Source organism: Haliotis rubra, unplaced genomic scaffold, assembly GCF_003918875.1.
Source record: "Haliotis rubra isolate DU_JTF1 unplaced genomic scaffold, ASM391887v1 Scf25, whole genome shotgun sequence".
Taxonomy (NCBI): domain Eukaryota; kingdom Metazoa; phylum Mollusca; class Gastropoda; order Lepetellida; family Haliotidae; genus Haliotis; species Haliotis rubra.
This window is the reverse complement of record NW_025766558.1, coordinates 1713776-1734489: the sequence shown is the minus strand read 5'-3', so window position 1 is coordinate 1734489 and position 20714 is coordinate 1713776. Positions and strand designations below refer to the sequence as shown.

The following is a 20714-nucleotide window of genomic DNA, read 5'->3' as shown; positions in this document are numbered from 1 at the left end:
TCCTGTTGATCGAACAGACAGGCTTTGTTTCCTGGAGTTTTGGCGCCATGGCGCTCTCTCAGCAGAATGGACTGTCTTTACTGATGTAACAGTTAGTCCCTGGTCATGTACCAGAGTGGCTTTTCTGGTGGATGTGTGGAAGTTTGGTGATTTAACAGCAACGGTCTGTTGATGGAACATGGGGTCAGTTTCACTGTGTACAGAGCAGTCAGTGGCAAGTTGTTGTACAAAGAATGGGTGATGATGATGATGATGATGATGATGATTCATGATTTTTCTTTCCTAATTATGTGAGGTGGTTGCTGAGCAAAAACTGATGAATGAAAACCTTCAGTGCTATTGACAGTAGATTCCAGAACACACCCTGTCTATCAAGAAGATGATCCAAGAGTTAAGAGTAGAATCAAAGATACATATTTTCTTGTTTGTGTTTCCTGTTTCATTTCTTCATTGAAAATCATGGTGATCATTCCAGCACATTCTGTTTGACGTCATGTTGTTCCTAGATTCCATTGCTGTCATGTTATCGACACAGATGCATGCATCTCCATGACACAGTGTATGATGGCACCAACCCCAGGAATCGGCTCACTACTGAATTTGTCTTGGCATCCAGCTTACAGACTCTAAGTCATATCAGGGGCTGTGGGGTAGCCTAGTGGTTAATGCATTCGCTTGTCACGCTGAAGACCTGGGTTCGAATCCCCACATGGGTACAATGTGTGAAGCCCATTTCTGGTGCCCCTCGCCCTGATATTGCGGGAATGTTGCTCAAAGCGGCGTAAAACCCAACCCACTCACTCACCCAGGTGGTAAATGTCAAAGATCTACATCATTTCATACTTTGTTCCCACATGAATCTGACATGATGTGGTAGGGTCTGAAAATCTGACAGTTTGAAATGCTGTTTAAACTGACAAACCCACTTACACATTGTGTGATATTGCTGGAATATTGCTAAAAGTGGCATAAAACCCAACTTACTCACTCACTAAGTCATATCAGCGTATATAACTGTACCAGGATATACTTTAGACTTTCAATAGAATGTAGGATCTTGTGTGCTCATAAGCTTGGGGCTAAATATTGATTGGTTTGTCTCTCTTTGCCCCAAAAACAGAAACTAAAACAATTATTTCATCATTGAAATAATAGCATCAGTATACCAGATAAACGTTTCATATCATCCAGAATACCAACTAACATCTTTTGCAGCTGAAGGGTTTGAATGAAACATATTTTATTCATTCAAGAAAAGGATTGGGCACAAGTTATCCAACGTAGAAAAGCCCTCTCCCAGTAATTACACAATTCATCTTACAACAATGTACACAAGTGACAGACACAGGCTAAGATATGTACAACGTATGTTAACTGAGAAATGTTTTGTTTGAGAGATCAAGATATGTACATATTTGAAAACATTCAGTAATTGAGAGGCCTGCATTGCCATGTAAGACAAGATGGAGGGTTGGCATCATCCTGTATCTGTCACTAAGATGGCTGCTGCTGGCAATATTTGCTGTTATTGTCATGTACTGGTAATACGGCTGTTATACACTGCCCACAAGACGAAAGGGATCTAATGAGATGATAGTGAAGGTGTTAAAATGATAAATATCCTTAACATTCAGTTAGGAAGTTGAGATAAATATCTGGTGTGGTGGGTGATGCACAGCACCTACAAGTTGATTAAGGGACCGTTCATAATTTATGGCTGGGGGTTGGGGAATGGGTGTGGGTGTTTGTGATGATGATTTTAAGGGGGGTCAACCATTTTGTTCTGGGGAGGTAGGTGGGGGTCACCAATTTTGTACACATGTATTAGTGGGGTAAGGTATTTTGTACATGAAATATTAAAAATTATGTGAAGGGGGAGGGTGGGTCATTGATTTTGTACATATGTAAAGGGGGGTCACTTACTTTGTACATAAATTTTAGGGGTGTGTGTGTGTTCCACTCACATTGTACATGCTTCTGCATAAAAATCATCATCATCATCACCCCCCACCACCACCCCCCCCCCCTTGCCATGAATTATGAACAGACCCTTACTTGTACCTAACTTCCTTTAGTATAGCTTGACATTCCACCTGATGTGTTGTGGTAGGCTGTGTCTTGTTGGTGGGTGCCATTCTGGTACTGTACACATTACTCTGCTGATAACAGGATGAGATTTGAATGTATTAGGTACTCAATGTAATGTGATGATCTTGTTTAGGTGTCCATATTTCAAACAAAGGTTATTTGCAACACCACTCATTTCACAGTACTTCTACTCTCAAAACCAGGGGCTGATCTTGGGGGGTAATTTCCCTGAGGAGCATTTCCCTAACCTTTGGACTTCACGATTTATGTACACCTCCCTTTCTCAAATATTCAGGATTCGCCCCTGAAAACCATCTGCCAAACATTAAGGTAAATCTGGAAATTGACACTCCCATCCATCGTTCCCAGTTTTCGTCATATTGTCTGTATATTTAGATACTCTCTCGGAGACAGTTTTACCCTTGGCTTCTGTAAATCACATGCTGTTTATACATCACGTGGAATGTCAGTGGTGTTCAGATGCAATGCCAAGGTTTTGTAAATGTACACCTCAATCATAGCTTCATTCAAATCATGATTATTTCTGGTCACTAGGATATCCACAACTGTTGTATGATATATGTCCATCTCATGTTCCTGTGGCGATGGACAGTCTGTTATGTATGGATCAACATACAGTGAATAAAATAAAGAAATGTGGAACATGTGTTGCATATGGGATGCCAAGTGTATGTCTTTTGTGATTTCTGTGTCACAGTGACACCCCCCCAACATATACTGAACAGCAAAAGAAACGCTAGTTTCGAAAAAATTAAATCTCATAAAAGTAAGCATTCATGTTTATGGAACGTTCATGGTAAAGTGATGTAATGATCATAGATGAGATGATGTCATGAAATTTGACGTCCATACGAAACATTTGCACAAACACACCCACAGTGCAGCAAAACCATAATTTTAGCATGTGCATTGGTGGTTCTGGATGGAAAGCATGTATTTCACTCTGAGGTATCCTTTATAAAGGTTTGTGTCAAAAACAGTTCAGTATTGACGCTAGGAGGTGTACACACCACACAAACGATGCCGAGACTAACGACTGAGCAGGTATGATCATTGGAAAGTTGCACGGAGGTAACTCTGCAATCGCTGTAGCTAGACAATTGGGCTGTCATCTTACCACCATTACACGACTTGCTCAACCTCATCAGCAAACTGGGGTTACTGCTGATCGTCCCATACCAGACGGCCATGAGTAACAACTCGTGCGCAAGATCGGTTCATCCAGGTCACTCATCTAAGGAACTGAACTCGGCAGCAACAGTAAGAGCAGCTTTAGTTCATGGGTCAAGGGAAGCAGTGTCCAGCAATACAATTAAGCGTCGTTTTCGGGCTGCTGGAATCCACTGCTGACGGCCATATGTGGGGCCAATTTTGACACGTCAACAACGCCAGCGATGTTTACAGCCCTCACACAGCAAGAGGGTCAATGGATTACCTGGCTCAGAACACCATTAACATTCTTTCATGGCATCTCTTTCCCTGGATATGGCTCCCATTGAACATTCTGGGACGACATTGGACGTAGGATTGCTGCAGGTAGACAGACACTCACACTTGCACAATTTGAATAGAGATCGGTGTTTGAGCAGAACCACTTGCCTCAGGCATTCCTTCAGACTCGAGTGAACTCAATGAGGTGACATTGCACGGCCTGTGTGCAAGCTCAAGGTGGCTATATGCACTACTAAAGAGACTCTCACTTTTCGTGTTCAGGGGTATCTCCATTTGACGGACTGTGATCAATTTGAACTTATTGCAATTCAATGTCAACAGCAACTGTCAGTTGTTAAATTGACAGTGTTTCCAGTAGAATAAATGATTACCCGGTAGACATAATTTTGGTTGTCTTCTATTTAAAAACTTGACAAAAGCCAGACTTGCGTTTCTTTTGCTGTTGAGTATATGTTCAACATGTCTGACATGGAAGGTGAAGGTCATGGATGATATGAACATTAATTTGTTTTCAGGATGACTTCAGAGGTTTTACCTGAGAATTCAACCAAACATCTGATATAATCTTGGGTGACTTCAGTTTAAGGTCATCAACACAAGTACTTGTTTTTTAAACATTGGTGCTAACCTCAGGAATATTTCTTTTTGTTCATGAGACAACCCTGCCAGAATGGACAGGTATTTAATTGGCCCAGATCTAAAGGTCAGTGTCACAATCCATGAAGATTCTGGGTTACAATAGTCCCCAGGCTAATAGTGCTTTTTGGACTAAATGGATCAGGTGATCAGACTGCTTATCACAATGTCATGGAATGACTGAGAAATTGCTCAGAATATCAACCTCTCTGTCTGGCCCAGATTGGAGTATTTATACAAGCAAACAACCACAGACAGTCAATGGGTACTAGTTTGTCAGAAACATGGCTTCGGTTTTGAAACAGGTTATCATCAATCTTAACAGACATGGTATCTGCTTGCCATGGTGGTTCTCTGGTGGAAGATGCTAACCATTTCTTTTAAAATGTCAAAAATTTGTCAGCTGCCGTTTTGATCTGAAGCAAGACTTTGAACTATCAAAAGTTCACTTAGACATTGATATCATTCTTTTACGGCAACCCTGCTCTGCCAAATATTATTAATGAAATATCTTTAGACATGTGCATAAATACATTGTATGAAGTGAGAGCTTCGATTAATGAATAAGGTGTCTTAATATTATTATGACCATTCATTATTGTTCATGTTTCTGATGGGAGGGCGGTTATAAGTTAGATAACTTGTGCCCAATCCATTTCAACATTGAATAAGAAAATATATTCAAACAAACAAACAAAACAGACATGGTCTTGAAGGAGTAGGCTCCCTTGAGAAACAAGGATCCGATCCTTGACAGCAATTAGGCTTTCCCATCCCTGGTAGACAGCATGTATGAAACGTATTAATTCCACCTCCAGGTGTCAACACAAACATGGGGAACGCAGGTGAACCAGTCACAGTCCACTTACCAGACATTCTAGTGACATCCAGTGAACCAGGGGAGAACTAAGCGCCTTTGAGCAGCTGAGCAGAGCTGGATATCGGTGCTATACAAATGTTAGAATGTAATGTAACATGCTGGCATTTGGCACTATGATCGTTGGTTCGAACCGGTCCGCCGATAATGTCAGTAGGTTTGCCAGCACTATATGGTGCGTGCGGGATTCACCCAGGCGGTAAATGTCTGAGACGTAGGTGTAACCCACGGGAAGCTGACTGTCCACGATATATGAGTTTGAGTATGGTTTTACGCTGCTTTTAGCAATATTCCAGCAATATCACGGCGGGGACGCTGGAAATGGGCTTCACACATTGTACCCATGTGTCTGGAGTCTTCAGCGTGACGAGTGGACGCATAAACCATAGGCACCGCTCCGGATATAACTGGAGTATTGGGCAAGGCAGCGTTCAAACTCACTCACTCTCTCTGTAACAGCACCAAACACTAGAACATCAACGCACATTGGCGACTTTGGCTTATCGCTGCATTGAAAACCCACCTAAATGGTCCAGTAGGCAGTGGGTCTACCGGAGGGCGAAACGTCGGTGGTTTTACCCGGGGCTGCGTTATACTTAAAGGGGTTAAAATTGTACGGAACAAATAATCCCATTTTGATTGAAAAGGAGACCCAGTGAGACGGGAGATTCAGAACCCGGGGAAATCTAGACTTGCTTCATTAAGGGCTTTAGCATTGCAGGGAGGGCGAGGTAGTAGGGAAGATAATGTGGTTCGGGGACTGTGAGACGGACCACTAAGACCGCTTTGTGGGGTGGACCCAGCTGATCTTGTTGAGGTCGGCATGTCTGACTTTAAGGGTACATTTCAAATCCCTACTTGACTATATGTTGAGTTATGAGGTATCGCATTCTGCTAAAATATAAAAAACACAAACGCCAGCTTGGGTCGCAGTGTACATTATGGCTTAACTGGCGTGTCTGTTTGACAAGGAGGACCTTAACGACCGACTAGCGACTAGAAGAGAAGATTATGTTTCGAACAAACATTGTTCATACATCGTAAAACATCAGCAAATGCGCTCAAATACGTGTAAATAAGTTGTGTGTGACTTGAAGAAATAGCATGTGCAATGATGCATTCTCCACTGGCATTCACTGAGTGAGTATGGTTTTACGCCGCTTTTAGCAATATTCCAGCCATATCACGGCGGGGAACGCCTGAAATGGGCTTGACGCATTGTATCCATGTGGGGAATCGAACCCGGGTCTTCGACGTGACGAGCTAACGACATCTACTGAAATATGTTCTGAAACGTAAGAAACTTAAACTATAATTTTAAACATTAAACACTACCCATGTGGAGAATAAAACCAGGGCCTTAGGCGTGACGAGCGAACGCCTCAACCACTAAGCTACAACTGCTGCAACTCAAGCCCTTGTTCGAGCTCTTGTTACATCGAGGCTTGACTACTGTAACAGCATCCTTTCAGGCCTCAGTTCTAACCTCCTTGATAAGCTTCAGAAGATCCAAAACACTTCCGTCTGCATCATCAGTAAGACTAATAAACGGTCCCGTATTACACCCGTGTTGAAAGAACTGCTACCGGTTAGGGCCAAAATCGACTTTAGGATCCTCTGTCTGACATACAGGTGCCTTCATGGTTTGGCTCCCTCCTACTTGTTTTTACTCCTACATACGTATGTCCCCGCACGCAACTTGCGCTCAAACACACAAAATCTGCTGGTCATCCCATCCTACAAACTGCAATCCTTAATGTGGATACTCTTACTCTCAAACTGTGCCTGGAACTCTCTCCCTTGTGCCATTAAAAGCTCTGACACAATTGACATTTGTAAGTCCAGACTGAAAACCCACCTTTTCTCAGCATATTACTTATAATTTCAACTGTAAATACTCCAGTGTAAATATTCTGTAGCGCTTTGAGCATGCCTTAGGGTGTGGAATAGGCGCATTATAAATATGCGTTTTATTTATTATTATTCATTTTACCCCCACGCCCTTGATAACTGAAGAAATCATGGGTTATGTTACCTTTCCTTAAACGCTGACGCATCACACGCTGCTGAAAACACCGATCGCAGTCAGCTGACTGCCGGGCATAAAGATGTGCATGGATAACAAAGTGGTTGTTTCTTGAAACGAGTTTGTGCCTTCGGTGCAACATTCCCTATTCACGGAATGGCTCTTTTTCCCGGTATACAAATCATCAGATATTCAGTTCTCTTCGTGATTTAATATTAGCGATTGTTCGTGATTTTGTTTCAAGTGGTGAAGACTACAAACACAAAATATTCAACCAGAGACCATATAATAGATCTATTATATGGTCTCTGATTCAACACATTTTGTTCAATCAAATATCTGTATGATGTGTCTCTTTCAGATGAAGGAAAAAGGCTGGAGTGGGATAAGTGCAGATGAATGTGTTCGCGGGAAGATGCACGTACGCCTTTTTTACGAACGTGCATGTTTACACATTTGCATTTCCCACCATGCTCCAGTTTTGACCCGTATGGACAGTCAATGAGCGGTTAAATAAAATATAGTTATACGGTTAATCGTGATCACTAAGTTTAAGGTTGGAGTTAAGGTGAGCTTATAGTCTCCAGAAACGCCCGTTTCACAAAGCAACAGCATCTCGATCGATCGTAATGCGGTGTCTTAGCGTTTAAAAGGCGATCGCCTGTTAAAACCATTATTCGATCAGGTATTAAAACACGGAATTTTAGAATTTATTTTTTCGTTTCTTTCACAATATCTGAGTGCCAATGTTGAAACAAATTTACTCAACCCCCAGACGTGTATTATCTAAACACACGGAACTCTCTGTTACAAATATGGAGTCTTGTCCAAGGAAGCAGGAGCCCCGGATATGTTGGAGGTGGGGGTTCCACCTCAGAAACAAGGTATGTCCCTTCACAGGAATTTAAAAAAATATACTATAGTTTAATTAAGGGTTTTGACCGTTTATTCGTTTTCCTTGCAATCTATCATTATTTGGCACCCATACATTTGCCTCTAAAACAATGTGCAGTACAAAAATAGCTTACTAATGTATTCATAACCGCTACTGAACCCGTCTGGGTGCCCTCATTCTCTGGTGACACTGCAGACTGAACAGCCCAAATCATGATCATGTAAACATTTCCTGGTATAATGCAACATGACTAACTACACTAAACAAATGAAGCTATATATGTGTGTGCGTGCGTGCGTGCGTGCGTGCGTGTGTAGAACGTATGTCAGCTCAAAGACAGGGGGATATGAAGTTTAATCAGTGTATGAAATAAGGCCCGTCCGACCGCCCGAGACGAGCTAGATTGCTGCCGGACGGTCTAATTTTACAGCTAGCCAGCCCAAGTTTTTGAAGTTACTAGCCCAGATGTCTGGCTGGGTTTTTGGCTTATTTCATACACTGGTTTAATATGATGGTACAAAGAGATAATTAGAAATATATTATTAGTGAGGATCGAGTCTCATCCTACCGATCTTACCACTGATCAATAATATGGATTCAGGGTCACCTGCCAGGATACTCATGCTGTCAATCACTGGATTGTTTTAGCCAGATTAGATTATTTACAGATTGTCGTCATAAAGCTAGAATATTACTGGGTGCGGCGTTAAACAACAAACAAGCAACCACAATATTCTGATATACCCTGCCCCCCACAATGAAATTTCTTTCTATGTGCCTCTTTGTTTGGGGGACGGTTATATTCAAAACGTCCACTGTACCTACATATGTCAATTACCACAATGTTCTACATTTACGAGTGAAACTTAATATATAATGCGTAGATGTTTGGATATCGAAGTCAGTGGTGATTATCAGAGACCATATACCGGTATATGGTCTCTGTGATTATAAACACTTATACTATGTCGACCTTGACCTACCCTTGATATTGACCTTCGTCTTGATCGCCTCGGTACATGTTTCATAGCAGACGGTTTTTGCTGAGAGAATTGTGCTGTGTGTTGTGTGGCGGGTGTATCATTCCGCCTCTCTACCCACGTGTGTCATGTCGGTACCCGCGGTTGGAGGGACTGACCCCGAGGGGTCACAGGGGTGAGATATTATTTATATCATGCCAAGATATGCTGTGCGTATATCGTATGTCGTATATTAGCATTACCCGTGCGTTACAAATAGGATTGAGACAAAATCCAGTTATTTTTAACTCTAGGTGTCTTCTCACCACACTGCCAATGAGCGCCAGTTATAAATGTCTAGATTCCTTCAGAAATCGTAAAAATTATCAGCGAGTGATTCAACCACTTGTTTTAAAAGTTGTAACTATCTATTTACAGAATGCGAACGGAAAGAAAATATGCATTATTGTCAGTTTTGTTCCACCCCATTCTTTAAATTCTTGCATGCCGCAGTTGGTGAGGCTAGTGTAAACAAGACGGCCAAGTATTGAGACAAACATCCAGCATGGTATTTCCCAGTGTTGATACAACCAGGGTGATATCATCGGTTAACTTTCAAAGTTGGGAAGACATTCCCTGCATGCAACAGTATCCGCGACAGCTTGGTCGGCCTCAGGTCATTGAAACAGTTGCAGTCAGTCGACGAACGCCGTCATTAAATCGTTAGTCTCAAGATTTCATGTCTGGAAACAAAAAAGTCCTTCTGTACCCATGCAGCTAGACTAACATCTAGTCTCTGAAATGAACATTTTGTACAGAAAAAAACAGTTCCTAAATTATAATCTTTAAATATAATTGGGAGGAACCCAGAGACTTTCTTCATTACTGTGGCTATCACGACTTGCCACTTATTGTAGACTTGCCACTTATTGTAGACTTGCATGGGCTTTCTTGGATATATTTGTTTCAGGGTCTGTATGACAGACTACCATGCAGCCTACATGGTAAAGAATGCATGGATCAATATGGGACAGTTCGTATTTTGATCCCGGAGTATTAGCCTACTCATGTTGACTTGAAGACTAGATTGATAATGACTTTTCTCTTTCAGTGTGATGTTTCAAAACAATTTAGATACAGTCTGCATTGAATATGTAGGATGGGAAAACATGCATTCATTTGTAAATTAATGGACATTGATATACAGACATGTGCTATAGTTTGAGTAGTGTGACTTTCTAAATTAATTTTCATTATCAGTTGTGAACATGTAGTATTTATTACTTGTGAAATAATGCCCTTTTGACTACCTACCTTCCAGGTTGACAAGCAGGTAAAAACTGATTTTGTTTCTAGATTCTTTGCGACATGTAGCATGGCTTTTTTCTGAGTGTCCAAGGACATACCTTCCATTCCAATGTTCGACTTAAGTTTGTCAAGTTTTTGTGTTTGTCTTTTTTCATATGTAAGAATGTTTACAAATACTATCCCTATACTATGTTCAGGTTATTTTATTGAGACAGTTTTTTATGTCCTATATTTCTGAATGTGTTATTTCATTAAGACAGGCAGAGTCAAGTAATGTCAATCTAGCAACAAAATAGCTATATTTTATATAATTTTGACATAATCACTTAACTACCATGTAAATATATCTTTACTGTGTACAGCCATTTTGAATCATATATAAAGACAAATTAATTGGTGATTATTTTTAATGACACAGATCTATTTTAGAACAATTTTGGGGTTTAAGGACCCAACTTTCTGCTGTGAGTAGTTTCAATTAATGTGAAATATTAATGACTACAAGAAATCCAAAATTTGAGTAAATATGCTTGAGCTGATGCTTTTTATGTGACACGGCTGTTGATTGTGTCCTTTTCCATAGCAAGCCTGTGTATTGTGCCGCCGCAGTTTGATTGTTCATGAAGGGCTGTGGGGTAGCATAAATAGGTTAATAGCTCATCACACCGAAGACCCAGGTTTAATTCCCCACATGAGGACAATTGTACAATTGTACATTGTACCCCACATGAGTACAATGTGTGAAGCCCATATCTGGTGTTCCCCACTGTGATATTGCTGTAATATTGCTAGAATCGGGTTAAAACCATACTCACTCACTCACCTGACTGTTCCGATGTCTTACGTCTTGCCATTGTTTTCTGTTTGTTGATTAAAGCTGCAGTCAGCAACGTTATAGCCACATGACATGTCCTTTAATTAACTGTCTGAACCAGACAATCAAGTGACTGAAACTGTGAGCAACATGCCGCTTAGCATGTTTCTTTTCTCAGTAACCGAATGTATTTTTACTGGGGCCACTGGCCTATCATACAAATGCAGACCCGTGAAGGTCCGGGTTAGAATATTGATCTTCAGTAACCCATGCTTGTCGTAAGAGGCGACTAAGAGGATCAGGTGGTCAGACTCGCTGACTTGGTCGACACATGTCATCGGTTCCCAATTGCGCAGATCGATGCTCATGTTTTTGAGCACTGGATTGTCTTGTCCACACTCGATTATTTACTGACTGCCCACATATTACTGAATGCGGTATAAAACTAAACTCACAAACTCACTCATACAAATGAAAACATGTTTCTTCTACAACTTGCTGTCTTCCTGATGGTAACCGTGATAATCCTGAACAAAATGTCTTGAGATGTTTCTAAACTTTACTAGTTTCAGACTAACAGACATAAATTTGATTCTTACAAATGTTCATGACTGGGTCAAATATTTACAAAGAATCCTGATCTAATATTTGAAGACTTTGAACTATGACCTATTAGGCAGTCAATGATTGGATTACCATCCAAATTTTAAAATGTGAGATGGATGGCATTTTAGTTCGATATATTATCATTTTGCCTTTCAAAACATCTCTGTACACAGCTGTCAACAGATCTGGTTCACATGAGACATGAATATTTTTGTAAGACTACTTCTATAGTATACTTAGCCAGGTTAAGACGCAAGGCAATACACATAATGATTTCCCCTGTGGCTTCCAGGCAACAATACAGTGGTGTGTGGGAGCAGTGTGGTAGTTAGGCAGGCTTGGATTGAGATTTGATTGATTATAATATATTTAAGCTAGGTAAGCTACAGAGCATTAGGGATGTGACATATTGGAGAGGAATCCTCCTGTGAATGATACATACTCTTGACTTATTTTTAAGTGTTTATTATAAAAACAATATTCAAAGATAAAGTTGATCAAATGTATAAAGTCGGTCAGTGAGTGAGTGAGTATAGTTTTACGCCGCTTTTAGCAATATTCCAGCAATATCACGGCTGGGGACACCAGAAATGGGCTTCACACATTGTACCCATGTGGGGAATCGAACCCGGGTCTTCAGCGTGTTGACCAAACGCTTTAATCACTAAGCTACCCCACCGCCCTCCAATGAATGCAGAAAAAATTAAGTAGAATAAAGTTAATGTTATTTTCCCTTTCTACACTGACCATCTAAGATCCATTGTGTTAATACCATATTCTCATGTTATCATTGTGGAATTTCTGAAACTGGTACATCAAACGTATGCATGCAGTCAGATTAAAAACTCAAGTCAAAGGTGTACCAAATTGTCATAATCTGTACATACTGCAAGCCTACTATTTTACTGAACAGAAACCTTTGGTATATCATAATTTATTAAGACTGTTTGCTAAAAATTAAAATGATTTATATTCTTCCTTCATTCAGAGTATCATTAACTGATGGTAAACCCAATAAAACAGAAGGTTACAGTTGAGTTCATTATCTTCCGTCTGTTAAAGCTACACCTATGAAGATATCGAGCGCATTGCCCAGGCCTTACTGGCTCGCACCAAACACAGGCCCGTGCTTGGTATAATCTGTGGTTCTGGCCTTGGTGGGTTGGCAGACATTGTGGAGGACAGCGACACTATTCCCTACTCTGAGATCAAGGACTTCCCTGTCAGCACAGGTATGTACAAACTCACTGTCATCTACTGTCTGCAGCTGGCTTATCTCCCTTATCTAGACTGGAGGCAGTCGCTCTTTCTAAAATAACAGGTTTTGCAGGGTGTTTAAATAGCAAAAGTCCACACTGAAATATGCAGTTTAAGTTTAGGGTGTCATAATGACACATTGTTTTCAAAGTACAGTCAGATGAAGTTCTTGAAAAGCATTTAGAAGTTGAATACATGACACATTTTATGGATAACAACTTCTTTTTATTCTTTGTTCAAAGAAGGTAAAGAATAAAAAGAAGTTGTTATCCATAAACTGTGTCATGAATTCATGTACCTTGTCAAGTTCTAAACTTGCTTTGTTTGGTTGTAATAATGCATTAGCCAGGCACTATATGAAGAATATGGAACTATGAACATGAACTATCATGTTATAAAAGGAAATGGGTTGGAAATTAATGAGCTGGTGTTTATTACTTGATACACCAGCTTTAAGACAGGTGATGTGACCTTGTTTCAGTACCCGGTCACATGGGCTACCTGGTGTTCGGCATGCTGTCTGGCAAGTCCGTGGTGTTGATGCGAGGCCGATTCCATTACTACGAGGGGTACCCCATGTGGAAGGTAATGTCAACAGCTGTGAATTAGTCTGCCAGGCACTTAAATTACTGGGATCATGGTTTGTGTTATCTTTTTAATGAAAATGTCCTCCTTGATTACAGTGTGTTATTCCATTAAATACCGTGAACTTCAGTTGAAGTTTTCCTCGAGTGAAATAAAGATTGGTAAAGCAAGTTTGAAATGTGATCCAAGTCATCTTATAGGATAATGCTTTCAGTGTACCAGTGACAAGTTAGGGTTCAAGTGTACATGTGACTGCAGGTGGCGATGCCGGTGCGCGTGATGAAGCAGATGGGGGTCAAGACGCTGTTTGTCACCAACGCAGCCGGGGGCGTGAACCCCAACTACAAGGCCGGTGACATGATGATCATCAAGGACCACATTGACCTGCCAGGGCTGACCGGAGAATGTGTGCTGATTGGCAAGAATGATGAACGGTGTGTGAGGCGGTGCTGTGTTCACAGTTTGTCCCGTACATATTATACAGAGTGACCACTCCAGAAACATAGCTGACACAACAACATGATTGTCGCTGAGACTAAACTTGAATATTTTTTACAGTAATAAGAAAGGAAGTATGTACACTTTATGGACGACAACTTCTTTATTATATCTGCAAAACACTGTCATCCATGAATTGTCCTACCGTTCTTTCCGAGAATTCCCATATTTAAACCCCGGGCTTCAATACGGAAAATCACTGTTCTAGTGATGAAATATTTTAACCATGTTTACAGGAGTGACTGACTGATATCTATGACAGTGACACTATTCAGAGTCAGAGTCTCTGCGTTTGGAAAGGGACGTCACTCCAAACACCCAAGAATTTAATCAAAATTTAAGCCCATCGGCTTAAGTACGGAAAAAATCTTGTATTTTAGCCCATGGGAATACGGGAATTCCCAGCATTTCTCAGCTACTTCTAAAATGCCAATCAAACATATATTTAAAGTAGCTGTTTGTCATAATAATTTAAGTTAGACATTTGTGAAATGTGGACATTCCATTGCAGACTGGATTTTCTGGAAGGTGATGCTTCAGGTCTGAGAAGTTCATGCTTCAGGGTTGAGTAGGTCCTTTGTCTCCCATGCTTCTCTACCTACAGGGTCTCCTGGGCAGACACAAATAGGTTAGAGATAATATGACAGCTATTTTTGCCTTTCAAGGGCAAGTATTGTTCTCACATGAATCATTACCCTCCTCATCAGTCAGGCTTGACGGCAAGATTCCTACAGGTAACAGCGTTAATGGATTTCTATATATATGTCTAGTGTTCCACCTAGGATTGAAAAAGTGCAGGGGAACTTAGAAAAAATAGTGGCACTTCGTAATCTAACATGGGGTTGTTGGAGTCGATTATTGATAAAATAATGACACAAAGTTATACAGGGTTCTATGAGTTATTCTTAAGTTCCATTATTGAAGTAATGGTAATCTCTAGGTAAACAAGGCAATCAGTTCAAAGATCCATATGAAGACACATTTTGAACTATTACAAAACTCACTTAGAACTACATTATTTCACTATGAGTGAGTGAGTGAGTTTAGATTTATCGTCATGCACTCACTCACTAAAAGTGAACTGATGCAGAAGTGAGTTGTGGAATGGTTCAGATTCATGACTCTCACCACACTGGCACTGCAAACACAGCTGAAACAGTTTATAGGCTTCTCTTTTTTCCGGACAATTATTCAGCCACAACTTCATCAGAAGCAGAATGGGCATACATGCTAATCACATGATGCCTGTTGGTGCTCTGTTGCTCAGTCTGTTCCTGTGTTCTGTCAGCTTCTCTCTTCGGAATACACTCTTTACTTTTACAGATAGACAGAGTTGCAGTGGCATGGGTGGACAAAACACTTCTGACAATGACACCGACATAAAACAAGGCAGTCTTGCAATGTTCTATATAGTGTCATCCTGATTTGGTGCATAAATATAATTCATATACAGTCCATGTACAGTATAGTGAACTCCATCATGTGATGTCCAGGTTTGGTCCACGTTTCCCGGCCACTGTGGACATCTACGACAGCAAGCTGAGGGCCCTGGCTGCTGAGATAGGGAAAGAGCTGGGATATGGCGACTACATGCGTGAGGGGACCTACATCATGATTGGCGGACCCACGTTTGAGACAGTCGCCGAGTCAAGGTTGCTGAGGCTGTTTGGGGCTGATGCTGTTGGTAAGCGTGTTATCACTACTCATTGTAAAACATGTCAGGCCAGATTCTACCTTGTGTGTATGTCTCATTGTAAAATCATGATTCAGATACAACCAGTCTGTCATGATTCAGATGTAAACCTTGTGTGTATGTCTGTTGTCATGATTCAGATGCTCTCTTGTACAACCAGTAAACCTTGTGTGTATGTCTGTTGTCATGATTCAGATGCTCTCTTGTACAACCAGTAAACCTTGTGTGTATGTCTGTTGTCATGATTCAGATGCTCTCTTGTACAACCAGTAAACCTTGTGTGTATGTCTGTTGTCATGATTCAGATGCTCTCTTGTACAACCAGCCAGTAAACCTTGTGTGTATGTCTGTTGTCATGAATGGTTAAAATGAAGGTGGTGTTGTCATGAAGGGTAGCCTAATGGTTAAAGCGTTGGCTCGTCACGACGAAGACCCGGGTTCGAATACCCACATGGGTACAATGTGTGAAGCCCATTTCTGGTGTCCCCCGCCATGGTGTTGCTGGAATATTGCTAAAAGCGGTGTAAAACCAAACTCACTCACTCACTTGCTCACCTAAAATGCTCACTTTCCTTGTTACATTTGTCTGTTCACGCTTTGAAATCGGGATTTGAATTGATTTTCAGCCAACCATCCTTGTCTTAAAAGGCAAATAACATGAGCAAATTGTCAAGATGGCTGCCTTATCACCATATCGCAACTGCGTAACTGAAAACTTATAAGAATATGAAGCACAGAACTTCATGATGTTAATCACTGAATAGTATAGATTATTTATTTAGAGACTATATAGCTGCAATATTGCTGAGTGCTGTGTTGAAGAACAAAGAAACAAACAAATCACACTTTGAGCACCATTTTGTCCCAGTGGGGCTCAGTGTTAGCTTGTGAGCTAATTAGTTTACAGTAATGTAACACTTACTAACAATATCAGTTTTACTGATCACTATACATGTTGTCCCTCTGTCTGTGTGTGTGTGTGTGTGTGTGTATGTGTGTCTCTCTCTCTCTCTCTCTTTGGGGGTAAGAAGAGACATAACAGGTGTTTATGAGATATTTATTACCGATATTATTTACCGACGAATAAACAAATTTTCAAAAAATGCTGACAACGTTCATGGTGTTGTTTAGTAGTATATGTATATGGTTGATGCATCTAAGCTTACTAATAATTGGTATTTACTATACAAAATCTGGTGAAGATGGGTGAAGTGGTTTTAGAGTTATGCTCCGAACACAAACTCTACCCTTCAAAAAGATCAAATCCAAATTTGCTGCCATTGAAACAGAAAAAAATAAAATTAAAAGAACAGTTCAAACCCCCAAAAGGCACATCTACATGATATGGAGAGGCAGTATACCAAATGGTTGGTGAAGATTGTTCAGAAAGAACTTTACTTTCAAAAAGACAAAGTCCAAATTGTTATGTTCAGTGAAACAATGGGAGGCGCAAATTTGGTGAAGATTGTTCAAGTAGTTTTAGAGTTATGTTCGGAAAAAACAATATGTATCCCGACCCTTTTGGGGGGGGACATAATTTTGCCTGAGGAAACCATGAAGGCTAGTATCTGAAACATTGATGTGACATGGTGTGTAGTAATACTCTGCAGTTTGATTTGTCCAAGTCTGGAAAATAAGAAAGATAACATTTTTTAATTCCATAGATGTAAGTAGACTTTCTGATGTGGAGCAGTGGTCTAGGAGTGGTCAAACTGTACATATAAAGAAATTCACCTCAGTTCATTTTTATCAAAATCTAGGAAACAATAGATTCTGAGTGTTGATAAGTTGGATATCCAAAGACACAAGGATAAGATTCTGTTTATCATCCAAAATCATTCTTACATGGTTATCATGGTAGCGACCAGTGGTAGAAAGTAGAGTTAACTGGCTTCAGTTGCAGAGATATATGTGATGTCATAGTAACAGACGATGTCACAATAGTCTGCAAAGCATTGTGATGCAGTTCATTGTAGTGATGTTGCATGATGCAGATAGGAAAAAACATCATATCATTTTTTATCCAACAGGAATGAGTACTGTGCCCGAGGCTGTGGTTGCAAAGCATGGTGGGATACGCACATTTGGCATCTCGCTGATCACAGACATGTGTTCCTTTGAGTATGAGGAGACGCAGGCCACGACCCATGAGGAGGTGTTGGCCATGGGGGAAATGCGTGCCAAGGACATGCAGAAGCTGGTGTCCCTGATGGTGGAGAGAATGGAGTTGTGATCATGTCGGTTAACTCACACACAGCTGGCCAGGGTTCGGGTGACTTGAGAGCATAACTGAATAAGGAGCTGCTGGGACAAGGATTCTTTCTCTGATCTCTTTATAAGTTCATGATAAACTTGCTTTCAGTATTACCTTTCTCAGGATTTCGCTAACTATACATAATTCAGAGACAGTTCCTGAATTTTATTTCTTCAAGTTTGGTGATATGGTTTAATATGACAGCTAGTTTTCCATCTGACGAAATCAGCTTTTCAGGACGTCTATTGTCCAAATCATTAAATCACCGTTTACAAACTATAGTCTTATCTCCAACTTCATAGGGGGCTGTGGGGTAGCCTAGTGGTTAAGGCGTTCGCTCGTCACGCTGAAAACCCGGGTTCGAATCCCCACATGGGCACAATGTGTGAAGCCCATTTCTGGTGTCCCCTGCCGTGATATTGCTGGAATATTGCCAAAAGTGGTGTAAAACCAAACTCACTCACTCACTCCAACTTCATAGATATGTAAGGTTTACATGTTCTCCAAATCCCTGCCTTATCTCTATTTTCAAAGAGGATTTATTATACAGAATCAATGTAAGGATGTCAGGATTTTCTCAATGAAGGTTTTAGGGAGTGATGGGTGTTATAACATTTTGTTGAACATCACCTAATAAGTCACACCAGAAAATACTCTAGTAATACTCTTATTGACTAGTCCGAAACAAACCACTAGTCTCAGGACGGTCTATCCCTTTATGATTTATGTTTTACATTTGATTTTGTCTCATACATACTTTCTTATACATAGGCTAAGTAACATACCTAAAGAGTGTGTCAGAATATTAGGAAAATCCCTTTCAAAGGTTGAAAGTATATGTTACTGAGAGAGAGAGGTTTATTTCACCTGAGATTTAGTGATTGATAGTAATGAGCTCTGCTTTTCAATTCTTCCATCAAGGATCAATGTGGCAACACTGGCATGTGTTTGAGTTATTCTGTATCTACAATTATTGATATATCTACAGTTTTTATTAGGCATTATTATTTGCTGGATGCAGCCATCTTCCACTATTGATGGAACAACAATCATCATTAGTGGGGTGTATCAGAATATACTCCATTCATGCAGTAAATAATGACAGTGGAACATTTTTATATCTAAATGATTCTCCATAAATATTCATACTTTCATAAGTTGTATACAATATATTTTGATTATTTAACCTAACCTGGCATATGAGTTTCATACAGGCTCTGCATCGAGGTAGCTAAGCATGACTTCCTTACACTTCTACTTTCACCATTTTCTTTACCAGTGACTTTATGTTTCATATAGTGATATATTTTGTGTTTCATATAGTGATATATTTTGTTCAGATTTCTTATCTATTGTTACATTAGTGTTCTTGAAATAAATGTTTTTGACAGAATTTCACCTGAGAAAAAGAGGATGAATTGTAATTTACACTGCCATCAGTTGTATTATGAGTTCTTAAAGAGTTCTTAGAACTGATGAACATGAGGCATAGATTTTTTTATTTGAGTTCAGACTGGATACTGGATATGGACATGTTGACTTAGTTTCTATGTTGTTTACTACATCCCTTGATTGCTCACTGCCATCTGTCAGGCAACACCCCTTGGCCACATTTCACAAAGGTATCGTAGAGCTACAACGGTCGTAAGTTTATGTTACAGTATAGGAGATACGACAGTCATAGCGCTACAATAGCTTTCTGAAATGGGACCCAGGCTCCTATCAACCCAGTAACCCCTCCCCTCCAACCTTGTTAGATAAACTGTTCTTGGTCTGTTATTATCCATTGTTATCCTGTTATGTACATTGCTCAAAGTGTCTATATACATGTCCATGCCCAGCCTGTATCGTTCACCTGAAGAATTAACTCCAAAACATGACAAATAAAGAAGTTGATATCCAAAAAGTATTAGATTCATTTTTTTTTGTGGCTGTCACAATAATCAGGCTCAGGACACCTTGAGGTGCTGGTAATTACCGCGCCGGAGACAAACTTGGTATAATGGACCTCTTCTTGAGAGGAATCACAGTGGTGAACAGGATGGTACATGTTCTGCCCAATTACTGAGTAAAGGTGGACACCACTTTGAGCTATGGGCTGCAGGGGAGACCCATGCAGATGGGTTCAACAACAAACAAAACACTGCAGGGGACATCAAGAGAGGTTTCACACATCACCAGTATGAGGAAGTGAACCCTGGTCCATGATCCATTTCAGACATGAGACAAAGTCCTCACAGATATTCACTAGTTTGTGTTTGTACAAGGCATAGCCAGTAGCCACACGCATGTGACCAGGCACAGCCATAAGAAGGTCACCTAGTCATCATGTGTGACTGCCAACTTGTGGATTGCCAGGAAAATGGTAGATTCCTGATGGACACATGCAATGGATTGTTGAAACTAGCACTATGTATATGGGCGTAAGAGCGTTATATTTATAGCAGTGATGGCAGACATTGGAAAACCATGTTAGTACTTATTTACACACTTTATGAACAAAATGTACACGCACCAGCTCTAACCACTACACCACGGAGGCGGTCGCACCAGCTTTGAATGTCAACTGGGTGTATGAAACCAAAATCTGCTTCAAAATTTGCACCAATGTTACCTCTGATTAGTGACCAGGAAACATCTTGCAGCAATAACACTTGGGATTCAAGAACCAAATTCAAACAGGTCTTGGCACTACACCTGTAATATCCCCATGGATGCCATGAAGTCTAAACATGGATCTCTGGT

The 20714-nt window shown here is 40.4% G+C and overlaps 1 protein-coding gene across 2 annotated transcripts; it reads left to right on the top strand.

The window, feature by feature from the left end:
- Positions 1-9003: 9003 nt before the first annotated feature.
- On the top strand, positions 9004-19875 carry LOC124279410 (purine nucleoside phosphorylase-like). Of its 2 annotated transcripts, XM_046715231.1 has the most exons (7): positions 9004-9150; positions 10276-10287; positions 12745-12914; positions 13421-13524; positions 13783-13958; positions 15516-15706; positions 17746-19875. In XM_046715231.1, exons 1-7 carry the CDS (start codon positions 9104-9106, stop codon positions 17946-17948), a joined length of 903 nt encoding a protein of 300 aa, XP_046571187.1. In that variant the 5' UTR covers positions 9004-9103; the 3' UTR covers positions 17949-19875. The 2 variants fall into 2 exon arrangements, with proteins under 2 accessions (XP_046571187.1, XP_046571188.1); XM_046715232.1 differs by lacking the exon at positions 10276-10287.
- The last annotated feature ends 839 nt before the right edge of the window (positions 19876-20714 follow it).

Coding starts and splice junctions, on each gene's coding strand:
- LOC124279410 (XM_046715231.1), top strand. CDS start 9,104: ATGTCGGTACCCGCGGTTGGAGGGACTGACCCCGAGGGGTCACAGGG. Junction 13,959..15,515: donor ATTGGCAAGAATGATGAACG/GTGTGTGAGGCG, acceptor TGTGATGTCCAG/GTTTGGTCCACGTTTCCCGG. Junction 15,707..17,745: donor GTTTGGGGCTGATGCTGTTG/GTAAGCGTGTTA, acceptor TTTATCCAACAG/GAATGAGTACTGTGCCCGAG.